The sequence below is a fragment of the Amphiura filiformis genome, chromosome 17 (assembly GCF_039555335.1).
Source record: "Amphiura filiformis chromosome 17, Afil_fr2py, whole genome shotgun sequence".
Lineage (NCBI taxonomy): Eukaryota > Metazoa > Echinodermata > Ophiuroidea > Amphilepidida > Amphiuridae > Amphiura > Amphiura filiformis.
In genome coordinates this window covers 59,971,561-59,989,913 of record NC_092644.1, presented here as the reverse complement: position 1 = coordinate 59,989,913, position 18,353 = coordinate 59,971,561, and the positions used below count along the sequence as shown (strand labels likewise).

Below are 18,353 nucleotides of genomic sequence, written 5' to 3'. Positions count from 1 at the left end.
TTGAAAATTGAGCCAGCTTGAAAGTCTGCTGGACAAGGAATTTACTGCTCATTGTCTTGTAGAAGCGATGGCTTATATTGAAGAATGTTTAGGGTGTGTGCTTGTAGCAGCAAGTTCATGTAATGTCTTTGTATTGCCTTTATGTAAGTCTCCACTGAGTTAGCCTATTGCCAAGACAGGGTTTATACAGCTTACAAAATAATGCTGTCTAATCTTTCTATGAAGGCTTGACAATAGGCTAATTTGGTTTAGGCTTACATGAAGAATGTCTTGGGGCCACCATGGTCAGCAACAATCTGTCAAGTATAGAAGCTTTGTGAGGTTCGCATTGCACACTGTAAATCAACAACAACATGTTGGATTGCCTTAAGTAAAGTTGTACACTATTAATGTACACAGTCAACAAAAATCGTTTTACAGCAAATTCTGCAATTTTTTTTGTGTTGCAGATGTCATGAAATCATCTTCAGTCCCAGTTGCCAGCAGTGAGGACATTCTGAACAAATACAGAGGACTCAGGAGAGCTCAATCTACAGATAATATAGATGGAGATGGAACTACACAAAATGGTAATTATGGTTACGAGCTGTAAATAATCATGCCAAGTGGATGTACCATGTGGATGTCAGGTGTTGTAGTGACAAATCTGTGCTTTGAGCATGGGAATTGCTACCCGAGCATGACAACTACATAGCGTCCACTCTACACCTGAACTAAAACTTGTGTCAACTAAAATGAATGCAGCATGTTCATGCCTATGATTTGATTGAAAATAAGAGTTATATAGTAACATATAATGTGGTGAAGAAAGCAAGTAATCCTATGAAATTTTGATCAATTTTCTTATAACTGCTGTTGTGAACATTTGGTCAGTGATTTTATATGTTGGTTTTCTTCTTGGTAGTATGAAGCTTATTGTACATTCTTGAATGTAATTCTTAAATAACATTCTTATGACAATCTCTTACAATAATTACATACCTTCAAATCTTAAAAAACAGGCTTTCATGAGGTATATTTTCTCATTTTCAAAGTAATGTTAATCCTTTACTGCAGTTGTATTTAGGTGGACAATCTAGAAGTATTGTTATTATAATAAAGAAAGCATGTTCCTGTATGCAAACTTAAATATAGCTGGGGTATGTTTCACTAAACTTACAGACATGTTGTAAGTCTCAAACTCCATTGTAAATTCTATTTCACAAAGGAGATATACAGTATTGTCACTCGATCATACAGTTACAACGAGTACTCAGGTTCTAAAATGCAGTTAATTTGCTTATTTAACCAACATTATCTAGATGGTGAACAGCCATTGGAATCATCGACTGACGAATCCGTCAGCAAACCAGATTCAACCAGTTCAGAGCCGTTATACCTAGATCCTGACAATGTGGAAAGTTGCTATGCGTTTTCTGATGCCAAGCGCAAACTGCGCATCGTTCTGCGATCAGCTGATTTCCAGACTCTCCCATGGTTGTGCAACTTCTCACAGCAACCATTAGTTAAGCCTCAAGAAGTTAGCAAGGACAGCACTGAGAATGATAACGACAGGAGAGACGCATATCCAGAGAATGAACTTGTGGCATTTTTGAAAGTGCAACTTGCGGAAGCGATGAATTTGGAGGATAAATCATTGATTGCGCAGCTCAGAGAGACGCTCAGATGTGTGCAGAATTTTGATAATGAAGGGTGAGTAACATTGAGTTAATTTGTTGTCCAGACGGTACAATTGCTGTATAGGGTGCAACTTGCTAGACTTAAGTCCAGCCCTCATTTACAGAGTTTAGGGTTGGGGTAGGGCAGTTTTGTAATAAGACTAGTAGAGTTGCACCCTATTCGGTAATCGCTACATCCAGACACATTCAGTGTTTCAAAGTGGTTAATTCCAGTTCATGTGTTTTACCCTCACTCATTCCCACACTCACTCACCCCTCGCTCACTCACTCACTCACTCACTCATCAGATTGATTCACCCATGAAGCCCCCTCCAGTGTTTGCCATCTGCTTCTGTTCCTCACTGTTGTACTTTTAAAGGTGGTGATGTTTCTCTTCATCTCCTCGTCTTTCCAGTCCATGGCTGCTACAATGTATTCTGTGAGTCTCTATGTCCACCTGTTCTCTTTAGTTCTTGATAAATGTCCTGCACATCTCCATTTTTATTACTTAAATTCGGCAAGATATATTTGACTTATTCCCTTTCATTTGATTCCAAATTTGTTATGGTGGACCCATATTTACAAAAATACCAACCATTTTCCAATTTCTAAAATGTTAATGTGGAATTGAACTATTATAATGTTTCAAAAATTAATTAATGTGAGTGACAGACAATAACAGGTGATGTTAATATATTATTCCCATTAACAGGTGTAAAAAGTTGCTTGCCTCGTTAAGAGATGATTATGAGAGGAGAACACCTTACATTGCATACCTCATCAGAAGTCGTAAGGGATTGGTATCATCAAGGGCTCACCTGGAAAGGCTACTCAATAGAATACAAAGGTATTTACTAGACTTGTATTATTTTATGTATTTTCTTTTTTGTGACATGTCTCCTTAAACATGGGAGTGTAACAGTCTATCGTTGTGACCCCATCCCTTTCTGGGAGGCCTGTCGTGTACCTTTTTGAAAAAGGAATCTGTGAACAATGGCACTGCTGACTGATAGGCAAGAAATGTACAAAAATCAGTTTAAGTTTAACGATAAAAATGTGTACACTTATACTGAAGTTTCCTGTCCATAGGGTTTTGACTAATATTGCAGACACAGGATTGAGCTAGGAATCCTCCCACTTATCACAACCCAGGAATACATGGGATTCCTTGCACCTGAGTGTCTGTAAACTAAAGATTGAATTATAATTGCCCAGTATTTACCCATGATGCCATGTACTAAAGGATTCTCAGACCATGTGGGTATTCCTGGTACCATCCTTTGTAATGGCGCTGCATAATGTTAGGCATATTTATAACCACAAACTAGCATGATGTAAATATTCCGAATGCAATCTTTGTGTACATTATTCATCCAGGAGGTCAAAACCTATCATTAGAAATCAAAATCAAATATCGAAATCAAAATTTGCACTATGCTATCCCAGCAATCATTGGTAACATTTTCAAAAGGATGCACAAAGGGGTTACCAGAAAATATTTAAATGTCAAGTTTTAAAAGGTTATCAAATGTTTTTATAAAATTTGCAAAGCATTTTTAAAAGTAAAAACTTGGCAAAAAATCATTTTAATATGATGTTATTTAAATGTTGGCAAAATACGTCTTGTACTACTAGTTTTCATCAGGCCTGAAAGTTTTGATTTCTGTTTGATTTCCATTTTAAAATGAAAAACCCTCATGAAAGTTTAATAATATTTTGACGGGACTTTTACTCATCAAGCACTGTTAATGTTTTTCCATACTACAGAGACAAGGAGACCGTCAACAAGTATTTCACTATGGTTTGTGTGAGGTTATTCCTGGAGAGACAAGAACCATCCATTCAGAAATTCATCACTGATTTCAAAGCACTCACAGCTGCAGATGAAAAGGTAAGACTGTAAATTATGAGGTATGTGAGATAGGACACAAGCACACATGTATGAATATAATATATTGTCAAGATGCTGGGTTTGGAAGACAAATGTATTATGTTTAACAATGCATGATGCTGAAGTAGAGGGTCTTCTTTTGATGGTCACATTTGACATGAGTTAACTTAGATGATTTTAAAAAATGTATAGAGCTTGATATAAAATTAAATTCTTTAGACCATTCAACTGGGCTCACATTTTTGAGAGGCTACAGTTTCACACCTTATCCTAGGTGCATCTTCAGGCTGTCTGTTGGTCTGTCGGCAATTGGTCACTGACGAGATGGTGTTGCCAGAGGGTGTAGATTTAGAGCCAAACTTCTTTGGAATGTTTTTGATAACAGAATTGTAGGAATTGCAGGTGGTACAAAAGGAGAGTTGAGGAAGCGATCTATGTCAAGAAAGAACAGCCTTCATTCAACAGGGGAGGCGGCCTGCGCCACAATTTGGCGAGGCTTACAATTCCGTTATCACGAAGATTCCAAGGAAGTTTGGCGCTAAATCGATGATCTCTGGCAACACTAATTATAGAGCTTGATGTTCATTGGCTTTCCTCTGAGGGGGCAGGCTGTGTGTTAAAGATATTCACTTAATTTATATATTTTCTTTGTTACAGACTCAGCTTGTTATGTACTACATTGGTAAGCTGAACAAGTGGATTCAGAATGACCCAATATGGCAAGGTAGGTTTGGCTTGTCAGCCAGCTATTAACAATTAGTCCACAAGTAACAGCATCGCTCAGTAGTTGGATGAAAACAAAATTGGTCTTAGTAAATCAGGAAAACTATACATTTTTGTGTTTTCCACTGGAGGCATTATGTTTCCTGGTTGTCCATCTGTCAGTCCAAGCTTGTGAGCATGATTTCTCAGAAGTGGTAAGGTGTATGGTGATGTGATTTGGTGCAAGCTGGCAATTGGCATTCTGCTAAGTATGCTAATTAGGTTTGCATAAATCTTAACTTAAAAGCATGATTTGTTAGAACTGGTAAGGCGTATTGTAAAGGAAGAAAGCACATTGACTGCCTCCTTGCCTGATGAAATTTTCAAATGTCACTACCCCAAGGGCTTCTTCCCAGAGGTCCTCTCTGGTATACAGCTCTGTTGAGACTCCCTCATAAGCACACAATAGAATAATGTATCATCTGGGGTAAAATTGTTTAAATAATGGATTTAGCTATGCATCCTTCTCGGAGACATTATTTGGATACTGCATTAGTGTTTATTTCTTAATTAAAATTGAATCAGTATTCCTGAGTTAAGAGATTATGGTAAACTAACATGCTTGTTTTGGCTGTATCCCAAAACAATAAAATCATTGTATTGCATGGAAAGGGTGTTAACCCTGACTGTCCCAAGTTGAAAACAAAGCTTGTGGAAAGCTATAGAGGAAGTGAACTTGTTCTGATCTTGACTGATATCCTCTGTAAACAACATTACTTTCATGTTGTGTGGCAATGCACTTTTATAAATATCTGTAGATAAACCGAATGAAAGATTAGTTGATGGATCCAAAAATAGATAGTGCGTAGTTATGAAAGGGCATTCATCGTACAATACTAGTTTGATTAAGGTTGCATAAAATTAATTTTTTTGCTTCTCGTCTGGTACATTTTTAGGAATTGATTAAGGGCTGGGGTATGAACGTTTGGACAGTATTTATTTTGGGACATTAGAGCACATCAGACATATCGAATTGCATTCTGAATACGAAGAATGTCATTCTGATATCAAATAATTTTGATTTTTGAAATTAGCAATTTAATACACATTTTATGGCAAATCATTAAAATTGATATTTTTGATATTTAACAGTAAACTTTATAAATCTGATGATTTATACTTAAAGTGTATGTAGGTGGGATGAAAACCGATCAATTGAAAATGTTGACCTTTAGTATTGAAGATATGGATTTTTTTAAAAAAAAAAAAAAAAAAAAAGGTCTTTTTGGGAAAAAATCCATATCTTCAATATGAAAGGTCAAAATTTTCAATTGACCGTCGGCTTTTCCTTCCTGCTACATACACTTTAAGAATATATCATTAGAATTATATAATTTACTTCGAGGACTGTTATATATCAAAATTTGAAAATATCAAATTTTTATAATTTGTCATAAAATTTAGATTATATTGTAATTTTCAAAAATGAAAATTATTTGATATCAGAAAGACATGCTTCAGTATTCAGAATGCAATTCGATAGGTCTGAGGTGCTCTCATGTCACACAAAAAATACTGTTGAAACGCAAAACGCTCATTTTAGATCCCTTAAGGGAGGGAGGGTAGCAATTGTAATTCTTTTTTGATCCATTCTTGGATAACGATGAGGTGCTTTTTACTTTAAGGTTAGGAGGAGTAGTATACTACCAAATCATCATTAAAGTGATTCATAGTGCTTAAGTAACTTTTTTTATCATCATAATGAATTGCTGGAACTTTAAAATCAAAAGTTATGCTAGGTAATTGAAAAAAAAATGGATCAATGATGTGGAAATGATGGAAACACATGCAAAACGATGTGGGTATGGATGAGAACCAACATTAATTTTATATGGCCTAACATAAAAGAGAGCAAAGCAAAATAAACAAGTGTGCAAATTGAAAATCATGTCCATATTTCTTCTTTATTTGTTATTATCTACAGCTGCGAGTGAGACTCAGAAGTTAGATGCAGGGGTAGCCACAGAGAGAGCCATCATGAGTCGCATCTACAACCTAGCATTGTATCCAAATGGGGACGGAGATATATTAAGAGACCAGTAAGTAATCTGAGATAACAATATTATTATAGATTTATTCATTTGAAATGTTTTGCTCTTTCATTTTAAGTGCTCAAATAGTTATGTAAAAACAATTGCACAAAGAGGGACTATTTTTTTTGTGTGTGGGGGTGGTATTTTTTCTTTATTCATCATACTCCTTCTCTTTATCCAAATTGGTCTATACCAGTTGAAATTCATACACCCTCAATGAAAGATATGACCTTAATTTTCCACACAGGGTGTAGATTTTGAATCTATCAATCTATGTAACCCCATTTTAAATTTGCACTACCTGTGTAGAAGATTATAAGGTCATGTCTTCCATAGTGGGTGAATGGATTTCAACTGGAATACCACATTGTCTCTCTTATCTAATTATTTTCACATCTAAATTTATGAATATTCTCAGTCATCCAGGTAGATAAACATAATAAAATGAATATTAAATCTGTTCATCTGGACTTACTATTTTTGATAGCGACAGTATCGCGTCTCATCCAAGACGCATCATCAGGCTGAATGACCAGGTTGTTGACTATTGATCTGTGACACACTTGATGGTATGACGTCACAGGAGAGTCAGGATTAGTCAGTAGCATTGACTCTGTCACGTATAATGTAGCCAAACAATTGTCGTATATCATTGGCCCTTTAGTTGGTAAATCATGCCACCACGTAGCCAACTCCAGTGATCTGGTGGATAAGCTTAAAGACATTCAAGTGGAAGATGACGAGACTTTAACATCTTACGACGTATCCGCCCTGTTTACATTCGTCCCACCTGATGGTGCGGTTGAAGTAGTCACAGAGTTTTTACTTGTGGATACTTCACTCAGTCAACGCACAAAGCTTACCACTGAGCAAATTTGCTCCCTTTTGGAACTTTGTTTGAACTCCACCGATTTTGTGTACGACGGGAAATATTATAAACAGAAACATGGCTGTGCGATGGGTTCGCCAGTTTCCCCTATCGTCGCAAATTTATACATGGAACGTTTTGAGCGGTTAGCACTACAGTCCTACAACGGCACACCACCAACGCATTGGTTTCGTTATGTGGACGATACTCTTGTGAAGCTAAAGAAAAGCGAACAAGCCCCCTTCTTTGAACACATCAACGCTGTTGACGAGAACATCAGGTTCATGCAGGAAGGTTTACATGACAACAAACTCCCATTTTTGGATTGTTTGGTCAAAGTTGAGAACAATGGCTCGTTAAATACCACAGTGTACAGGAAATCCACTCACACGGACCAATAGTTGTTGTTCGATTCGCACCATCCGCTCATTCACAAACTCGGGGTAATTAAAACCCTCTTTCATCGTGCAGAAAAAATCCCATCTACCGAGGAGGCTAAGTTGGAAGAACGTAATCACCTCAAATCTGCGTTAGGTACTTGTGGGTACCAGAACTGGACATTTGAGAAAGCTCTCAAACCTCGCGAGAAATCAAAATCCATCTCGTCTGATTCCTCTGCCACAAGGAGCACTCGTCCAAGGAACATCCAATACTTGTTACATTTACAATACATCTTTTTCATGTAATATTTTGGAAATTGCCTAATTTGATTATAATGGTTATAAAATTATTTCTTATTTAATATGCATTGTATACTTTGAATTTTGCATTGGTAAATCTTGTATTTTCTCTACTTACAAGGCTTGTTTGTCTTTGTTCGTTTTTTTCCTAATGTATTAAATTTTGTTTTGCTTATTGTAAAATTGAAACATTATGTATAGGGTGCCACGTCATCACGCTGTGCGGTTGGTGGCATCCTCATCCTCTGTTTCTCATACTTTTGTCATATAATTTAAAATGTTCCACACTGTTTTATACAAGAAAATATTATTCTGTATTATGTTAACATGTATTTTGAATGGATGAAATAAACTGAACTGAACTGAACTGAACTGAACTGAACATTACCATCCCATACATTGCTGGGGTTTCGGAGAAACTTAAGCGAATATTCGGGAAACACAACATCCCCGTCTCCTTGAAACCGGGCAATACTTTGAGACAGAAACTAGTGCATCCCAAGGACAAACCCCCCCCCCCGCAATAAACAAAGTAATATTGTTTATGCCATCCAGTGCAAAGACTCTGACTGTGAGGACTCATATATAGGGGAAACTAAACAACCCTTGCACAAGCGTATGTATCAGCACCGTAGACCCAGCTCTACAGGTTTGAACGATTCTGCAGTTTACACGCACCTCAAATTTGCCAATCATTCATTTGAGGACAAGGATGTGCTAGTGCTCGACAGAGAACATAAGTGGTTTGAAAGAGGGGTTAAGGAGGCAATACATGTCCGGCGGGAGGAACCTTCGCTCAACAGAGGAGGGGGACTTCGCCACAACCTGTCAAGGGCCTACGACGCAGCAATCCGGAAACTACCCCGGCGACTCTCCTGTGACATCATACCATCAAGTGTGTCACAGATCAATAGTCAACAACCTGGTCAGTCAGCCTGATGATGCGTCTTGGATGAGACGCGATACTGTCGCTATCAAAAATAGTAAGTCCAGATGAACAGATTTAATATTCATTTTATTATATTTTCACATCTGTTTAGAGTCCATTAATTTGATGCTCATCACATCATCAAAGTCTTGTTTCATGATTACTATGGTTACTGTCTAAAAAATAGTTTGTAGTTGATGATTGATTTCTACAGCTGTAGTTTGCCACTAGCTCTAGATTTTTGTGATGCTTGTGGTCTTGTTTTTGGAAACTTTTGTTTCGGTTTGTGATACAATTTTTTAGTCTCAAAGAAAAACATTTCCAAAGCTTGTAAGTGCAAGGTATGCACAAACTGATTATTTAGTCACAAAGAAAAACATTTTCAAAGCTTGTAAGGGCAAGGTTTGTCTTCAGGGTAATGGATTTGCAAATAAACCATCTGTACAAATTTACTATAATGCAAATGCTAATACATACCAATGTATGCTTGGTTTCATATTGCAGGCTCTTACATGAACATATCCATAGGCTTACCAAAGTTGTTACTGCCAGTCACAGAGCCTTACAAATATCAGAGAAGTATCGCAGGGAATCACCATGGCCAGCAGCCCAAGCTGAAATACTTAACATTAATGTATACAAGGTTAGTCACTCATATTACTAATCATGGAGCATAAAGTCACAAGTTGGTAGTTTCAAGACCTGGTTGCTACGTTGATTGTTGTTTGTTTGACATGCAGTGCGCACCTGGCCTGTACCAGCCAGTAGTATATGTGACATGATCAAGGGGAATGAGTCACATGTCGACCCTGGTTGAAAATGAGTTTTACATTTGTTTCTAAAGAGGACATTTAGAGCTTTCAAAAACTGAAAACCCCATGTTGATACGACTTTTCTTTGGGATGTTACGTCACTTGATCAATCGCTGAAAACAATATAAAACAAAAGAATTTTAACACTTTCTTTGCCAATATCTGTGAATATATTGTGAATGTTGTGCCCATTCACAAAGGCTACTACTGGCTTGCAGAATGCCCCATTCACAAAGGCATACTACTGTCTTGTACAGGTAGTGCACATCAAACGAAGAATACCAATTCAGCTGCCAGGGGTTCTCAAAACTAACAACTTGAGCCTTTGAGCTCATTTCATGAGAGTATGTTCCATATGATAGTGGGTGGTATTCAAGTTAATATTTCCCCCAGTCTGTTATGGTACTGTTGAGTATTCACAATCTTGAGTGATTTGTGTGAAGTCGGCAGTTTTTGACGAAGTAGACAAGCATGCACTTATAATTTGCCAGGCAAATATGGCTAAATAATCCAAGACGTACACCATGTTAGAGTCCGGATTACGTCTTACCTCTTCATTTCCACATGTCAGTTAATTTTTCTTCTCAATTTTAATTTCAGACACCAAAGGATAAATTACAGTGCATCTCGCGATGCTGCAATATCATCTTAAACCTACTGCGAATGGGTAGTGATCATCCCCCAGGAGCTGATGATTTCTTACCGGTACTCATGTTTGTACTCATCAAAGCCAATCCTCCTTGTCTCCTCTCTACTGTACAGTATGTTAATAGTTTCTACTATGAGAATCCACATTACAGTAGCACTATGTCTGGTGAAGAGCAATACTACTGGATGCAGTTCTGTGCTGCCATTGAATATATTAAGACTATTGATGATAGAAGATGAACTACTGCAGAAACAAAATAACATGGGCATTAATGATTTAGGTTTCAAAAACTCTTCTTATACTTTTGTGCAGTTGTAACAATGGTGATGAAGACACACTGTAAACACAAGTTATGCAAGCGTGCATATGTGTTTCATGTGAGGGTGTGAAATTTGTATTGCCTGGAACTTGTATGCATATACACACATACATATCATAAATCTAACCAATTTTATCTACAATCCTACTAATGAAGCTGTTTACGGTACACGCATACACGTTGAATTTATTATTTTGGAGGACGCGGCTAAACATTGTCATTTTTATTCTGTAGTTTTTATTGCCGATATCAACAGAGAAATCAACTTGATCAGATTGATCTTCTTGAAATTTTGAGTGGCAATGACTAATATAACTTACACTCCTCATGAAATAGTCATGGGAATTAGATGATCTTTAGCTTGTATTTATTGTTGAAACTGATTCAACCTTGTTACACAGTGGTTCCTCACAAATGAACAGTTTTTATATGACTCGATATAAAAACATGCGGGGGCATGGGTGCGTTATTGTTAATTTCTGATGAACCACAGTGCAACATGGATTGAATCCTAACATCTTCAAGCGCTGGCAGGGCATAATATAGTATCAGAATTTATTTAGACTAGTAAAATTGCAACAAAGTTTCATTTATCTAGCAATATCATATATGTAGCAAATGACATACTTCTGTGTAGTTGCATAGTGATTTGGCTAGATTGTGTAGCAATATAGGATGCTATACCTGCTACATTATGCCCTGAGAGCAGGTATATAATTGCTCTTGCCTCCCCGAGGTAGTGATCACCATCAAATTCTTAGACAAGCCAATTTAATGCTGCATGGTGTAATTAATGAAAAGCAAACTATTCTTCTTATTCTTGCGAGTCAGTGACATGAACACGTTGAGGCACCTGTTTTAGGTATGCATCTATGTGGTATCTATACATGCATGCATGTGTATGCTAGTGCTTTTAGCGAAACTAGCAATTTGAATCTATGCCCATTGAAATGTGCACTGACATCACCGAGTTGTTGAAGGTAAAAAAAATAAAGAACCCTAGCTACCTTGAGGAAATTAAAATACTCTGCCACATCAGCAAAAAATTTCACTTAACTTTGAAAGACCTGGAAAAGTTGTTAATTTCTCACTAAAATACAAAATAATACCCCATAGATGTAGTAAAATCCCTCATAATTTTTATGTATTTCCTTTTCTTTGAAGCAAATCCCCCCTGGCAATCATTTCATGGGAAGAAACTTATGATTTCCACAATTTTTGTAGGCCTACACTCTATAGTGTTTTTAAGAAAGCAAACAACACTTAAGCTTGAAATTCAAAATGTTTGATATAATTATGTCTTGTATTCAGAACACTCGACCATATTTTGTAACTGCTGTGATTGTCAAATTATTCAAAAAATATAGTACCTCAATTATGACGTATTGCAGTTAGGCACCACATCCTGATTGCTTTGTTCTTGGGATCAACGTCGATGCTGCTTTGATGAGCTATCAACTAATTAATAAGACTATATGTGATGCGATCAAGCAAAATCAGTCGGAACTCGGAAATATTAAATTTTCAGTTTCTTATAGGATAGTAAAATGCATTTACAAAGCTGTATTTTGCACCGAAAACCCCATTGAAATTGAGCCACCAGTTCCAAAGATATGAGCAATTTAAGAGTTTCCAAAACAATAGGAAACAAAACAAAATATTTCCTTTGTGTGGCTATATCTCAAAATCAATATTTCCGAGCTCCGACTGATTTTGCTTGATCGCATCACATATAATGATAAAATTGTTTGGGTTAAATGGCCAATACATTACATACAAATTACAGAGATAAAATGTTTACACAATTAACAATTGGTGTATTAATATGTCACAAATGCTAATCAACCAAGCATCGACAGTCAATCCCAAGATCAAAACCAATTAGGATGAGGTGCTTCTAGTCAAGTAAATTTGTAGTAAAACAAAGTAATGAATGTACTGTGTTGTTCAACCATATAAATTACACAAATAATAATGTAATGACCATGTCATGTAATGTCATGTTTTGTGAAATTTGTATATGAAACTTGTATGCAACATTTGTCGTCATATGTTATGTTACATGAAGATTTGGTGTAACTATAAGATTATGAATGTAATACTTCCTGCACACAACCTATAGATGAAAATATTCCCGTCTCTGTGCATCCAAGATGGCCGCCATGGCATTATTGAAATGTTTATGAAGTAATGGTATATGTTTTGCCTCATTTACATATCCAAGATGGTCGTTATGGACTTGTGCTATCGGTGTATTTATGCGCAGGAAGCGGGTGCATTTATGCGCTGTACTATGAGCGATTTGAGGTATGAAGTATGGGGCAATACAATGTTTGCCGTCATAACACATTCAGGTAAAGCACTTGTTCTTGTGAATGAGTGTCGAGTCTCGGCATTAAAATAACTATTATTAGATTGTGCGGATCTGTAGCAAAAACTGCATATATCTATGTATACTCTGGCATGGTTCCTTGTTTGTACTATATAAGTGTTGCCCGTACATCATAGTGTTGTTGAACCATCAAGTCCGTAGAAAATGAAGTAATTCTAATATATGTTGTTAGAAAATCATGTAACGGTCTATTCCAGTTGACATCCATACACCCACTTCGGAAGACATGACCTTAATCTTCAACAAAGGGGGTGTGAGTTTCAAATGGGGTTACCTGAATGGGTGACTCCATTTAAATCTACGTCCCCTAGATAGATTATAATCATGTCTTCTATAGGGGTGTATGGATTTGAACTGGCATAGCCCAATGTTTCTACTTGTTGATCGATTTTATCAAAAGTTTGGTATTTTAATGTGTGATTGATTGACAATTATGTATGATTCCAAATCACAAAACATTGACTGAATTTGTGAGTTTATTGTAATAGGTTGTCTGACTTTTGAAGCTATCACATCAGAGGAAGGTATAGTTTTATCTTAAATATCTATTTATTTTGATAGAATCGGGAAAATAATAGTATACTGAGTGTTACAAAATGAAACTGTTTCTATAGTTATTACATAAGTTCATTTCTTACCATGTTAACTCCATTTAATGCTTTTTATACCAAATAGTAATGACAAAATTTTAACCATTTTTATTTCTTTATTTTCAAATGTTTGTATGTTTTACAAGTTTCAATAAATAGTGTTTGAAATGGAACAGTTTGGTCAAATTTAAATTTTGATGAATAGCTAGCTGTTGATCAAAATCTTTGAAATAACACTTTGGTGTAAAGATTATACACCATTTAAAAACATGCATGCTTGTCACAACTTGGTAGGGTGATAGACTATGATCATCTCTTGTGCTGTATACCTTGTCATGTTATTTGCACATTTATGAATATTATTGACCTTATTTGCATATTTTCTGTATTTACAAACCTTTGCTGTGGGTGTAACCTTATTATGAAACTTGGCTGCACAGATGTATATTTATGCCTGACACATCATATCAAGAGGTACCTTGTGTCTGCAAACTTGACTTTCAAAGATAATCAAATTAGCTTTCATAAAATGAGTAAAATCTTTTTTTTTTCTTCTAAAGATAACTTATTCAACAAAGAGTCATTTCAAAAATTAGATTCTAGTCTTTTCAAATGATGTCAAAATATCAACTGCCAACTTGACCAAGAGACATGGTTTAGTATGTTGTTATGTACAAATATATAAGTTAGCTCAGTTTAAACATGGTAAATGTGGTCTTCCATTTGTAAACAATAATCTTGCAGATTACATGTTGCAATATGTATATAATGCACAAAGAGTGTGGTTATTATGAAATAAAGTTACTTTCTCTACATCAATATTTACGATCACCAGTGACAGTGCCAGGGTGGTACCCCCATCTTGGTCTTGCCCCCCCAAATCAAAGTGAGAAATTTCACCTTTTAGGGTACACACACACCCCCACACACACAATGCCAAATTTGATTCCCCTCCCAATTCATACTCCTTTGGAAATTGTGTAGATGCTGTCACTGATGATCACTCTGCAGGCAGTAGCCAAATCCCATCAAATTGGACAAATTTGTCTGAGATATGATAATAGTCATGGTTCAGAATACATTAGTTTTCAGACAAACCAAATGAATAACTCTAGTTCGACAGGGAGTGAAAATTGATAACATTGTTGGTATACTCTTTAAATCATTTTGACCCACATCCATTTTTGTTTCTGATGGGAAAGAAGATCATGAGCTCCGTTACATTTATAGGATTTCATTGATGTTTTGGTTTGTCAGCTTGTCATATCATAAAAAAATCTATTTCCCAATTCTGTTTGATCACATTAGACTGTATTACTTTCATGTAAACATACACAGAGTTATCCAGGGCTTGTACAACTTACAGAATAAGTCTGTCTAATCCATCAATGCAGTCTTGACAATAGGCTATTGTTTTTTGTTGCTTACATGAAGGAAGAAACACAGGTTGATTTCTTGTTGATTTTACAATATTTTCAATTTATTTGCAAAAGTGATATTTGCACTGATTTTTATACATTTTTATTTGTGAAAATTCCAATGGAGCTGTTCATTTATTCGAGTAGTAATGTTACTTATATCATTTTTCATTCCATATCTACTTTGTTTGTATTAGTATTATTACTATTGAAATCAACCTTTAGAACTTAAATATTGTATCACTTACAATGGCAGTTAACATAATTGGGCTATTCCAATTGAAATCCATACACCCCCTGTGAGAGACATGACCTTAATCTTCCACACACACATATAGTGAATTTCAAATGTGGTTACCTGAATGCATGACTCCATTTGTAATCTACAACCCCTGTGTGGGACGTTAAGGTCATGTCTTGGGGGCGTATGTATTTCAACTGTAATATACAATAATTTATCTGATTAAATTGGCTACCTCTTCCCCAGTTGAAAATGTTTTGTTTTGTATTTTATAAGCCAAAATGTGCTCAAAACGGACGTAGATTAGTCAAACCATTTGCTATTCACACAGTATGTACTGCAAATTGTATTTTTACCTCTCAAATCAAAAGATATGGAAAAACTACAGATAAAACCACTACAAGTGGGGACTGGGAGTGAGGTAAACACTTGATGGGCGGTGACTGCTATAGGCAACTGACGCTAGAAGTATTTCCAGCGTTGATCTTGGTCATCGGCACGGAGCAAAATAGATACACTCGCTGGATAAAGGAGGCTATATTAATAAGAAAGAGGTGGGGCACCACCATGAACCGAGACGATGAGTACCAAGCCACTACCAATTACCTCACATATTTGATGAGTTTCTGAAACAGGGATCCAGAAACTCCATTGAAGGAAAATAAACTGGCAACCCCAAGATCAATGCTGGATCTACTTCTAGCGTCAGTTGCCAATAGCAGTCACTACCCGTCAAGTGTTGATAAAGACAACAGGTGTTGGTGCTTCGTACACAAGTAAGTGAACATTCTGGATCAGATACAAAGAACTTTATCTACTGAGTTTATTCAACCAATCCTGATGTATCTGTTCAATCGGGTATATCACCTGTTGATGTTGGCATTGATTATATCTTTAGTACACCACTGGCAGCATAATGAAGTTTGGACATGTACAATAATTGATGTTATTATTGGTGTTAATGTGATATGTACTTTGTAAATGTCATGATACACAAAAATCCGTCTATATTAACAAAAGCTTCATGTATAGTATTTTTATAGTGTTGCATCCATCGCTTTGTACACTACCCATAAAGTGGCTTGTAAACATGGCTGTAGAAAATAACGGAAAATACTGTGTACATATTTTGAGTGATATTTTCTAGAATTGAAGTGCCCAAATTCATTGCAATTCCAGTGAATCCGTCGCTAGTAAAAAAATGCTGTGCACATGAATGTACCTTAAATGAAACAAATAATGTGAAAACATGGTGATCATTTGTAATTATGGTTTAAATTCAACACATTTTAATCAAACAAAACAGGGAATTTCTCTGCCCAAAGCGCTGGCCCCTTTTGTGGGTGTATAGGGTGTGAACTGTAGAAGGGAGAAAATAAATCAATGTAGTAATGTAGTTTAATTGGTCCCAAATAGGAAGGAATTGTTAGGAATGCAATACATTTTCAGCCCATTTTGCAGGCATGACACATGAAATATTGCACCAATTTACAAAAATCTGCCTAAAATGTAACATGTCAGAAACCAATTTGCCTCAAAATTGGTCCAAAATAGTATTATATTCTGTAAATTTTATCAAAAAAATTACATTTTCCCGCTCAAAAGTTGGGGAAATTGTGGTGGCCATTTTCAAGTCATGGTACGATAGTTCAAAGGGGCTTAGTTGGGCTACCAAGGAGCAGGTGTGGCAACACTGGCAATTGTTTGGGGTTTATTTCTCTGTGAGAAAAAGTAAATCTGGGCGTACGCATTTGCCGTTTAGTATAAAGTGCTGGGCGTCTTGCATATAATACACATTTTGTCTCATTCGTATTGCTTCTACATGGGGCTATTCCCAATGAAATCTTTACACCCCCTATTGAAGACATGACCTTATCTCCCACATAGTGTAAATTTCAAATGGAGTCGCCCATTTGGGTACATTCTTGTAACCCCATTTGAATTCACATTCCCTGTGTGGAAGATCAAGGTCATATCTTACATGGGAGGGGGGTATGAATTTCAACTGGAATAGCACATTTTTTTAACGTGTCCTACATGTAGTTGATGGGCTTGACTTTACTTGGAATAGATTAAAATGGACCCAATTCTGTGTATTTGAACATGTTGAGGAGGAAAGTGATGTGATGATAGGAAAAAGAAATGTGATCATGTAATCATGGTTATCTAATTGTTAATAATTCACAATAGGAAGAAGTGTTGTGTCATATATGGCCTTATTGAAGAGTGCTTTATACTGGTTTTCTTGAAAATGAAAAGGTTGTAAACTTTGTGGAAAGATTCTGTTTATCAATATGATATCACCATTTTAAAATAAAAAGATATATGTTTATTTCTGAAAGTAATTTTTGCTGCCAAATATTTGAACCAAACATGGAATAATAAATTGTTTGATATTGTGGTTTAATATTGATGTTATTAAAATGCAATTTCAAATAAACCTGATAAAGGATAGATTGAAGATCAAGCATTTGTAACTTCATTTTCACTGTGTGGAGTAATCCATATCTTGTGACACCGCCACAGGGGTGGCAAACGCCCCAGTCAGAACTCTTGCCCTCAGTAAAAACCCAAAATTAAGAAAATTTCCACTTTTTGCGGCAATTTTGCTCAAAATTTGTTGATTTTGCTCCCCTGAAATTAACTCTGCCCCTTCAATGCCCCCCCCCCAAATTTTTCCTGGTGCCGCCACTGTCCATATCCCCTCTGTGGTAGATTGGCAAATATCATACGCAGGGGTAGTATGGGTTTGAAATGGGATTAGCACATTAACCAACTCTAATTGAAACTCACCCTCCCTATGTGGAAAATTCTGACAGAAATTCAAATGGATCTGCCTAATATGTTCATTCTATTTGAAATTCATACTCCCACTGTGAAAGATATTTCCAGAATCTTCCAGGGGTGGACTTTAAATGGAATGGCACAGTATGTGGCTGTTTACATTTAAAGCCATATTGTAACAATTCCATAAAAATAGATTAGTATTTCTTTTTCCATAAAATGTTAAGTTTTTACTGTCAGTTGTCCCCTTTTATGTGCCCATGGGAAATCTCTGTAAACGTAACAGTAGGCACAGGAACAGTGGACATCCGCTGTTCCTGGGTGGTCT

General features: G+C 36.2%; 1 protein-coding gene across 2 annotated transcripts in view; it reads left to right on the top strand.

Annotated features, from left to right (window-relative positions):
- LOC140138081 (GTPase-activating protein and VPS9 domain-containing protein 1-like) overlaps window positions 1–12,071 on the top strand; it is a 41,506-nt gene extending 29,435 nt beyond the window's left edge. For both annotated transcript variants that reach the window (XM_072159954.1, XM_072159953.1), the window contains exons 12-19: window positions 450–569; window positions 1,302–1,692; window positions 2,371–2,505; window positions 3,426–3,549; window positions 4,207–4,273; window positions 6,236–6,350; window positions 9,325–9,463; window positions 10,233–12,071. In XM_072159954.1, coding sequence (XP_072016055.1) covers window positions 450–569; window positions 1,302–1,692; window positions 2,371–2,505; window positions 3,426–3,549; window positions 4,207–4,273; window positions 6,236–6,350; window positions 9,325–9,463; window positions 10,233–10,520 — 1,379 coding nt within the window. In that variant the 3' untranslated portion in view covers window positions 10,521–12,071. The remainder of the gene's footprint in view (window positions 1–449; window positions 570–1,301; window positions 1,693–2,370; window positions 2,506–3,425; window positions 3,550–4,206; window positions 4,274–6,235; window positions 6,351–9,324; window positions 9,464–10,232) is intronic.
- Window positions 12,072–18,353: the final 6,282 nt, after the last annotated feature.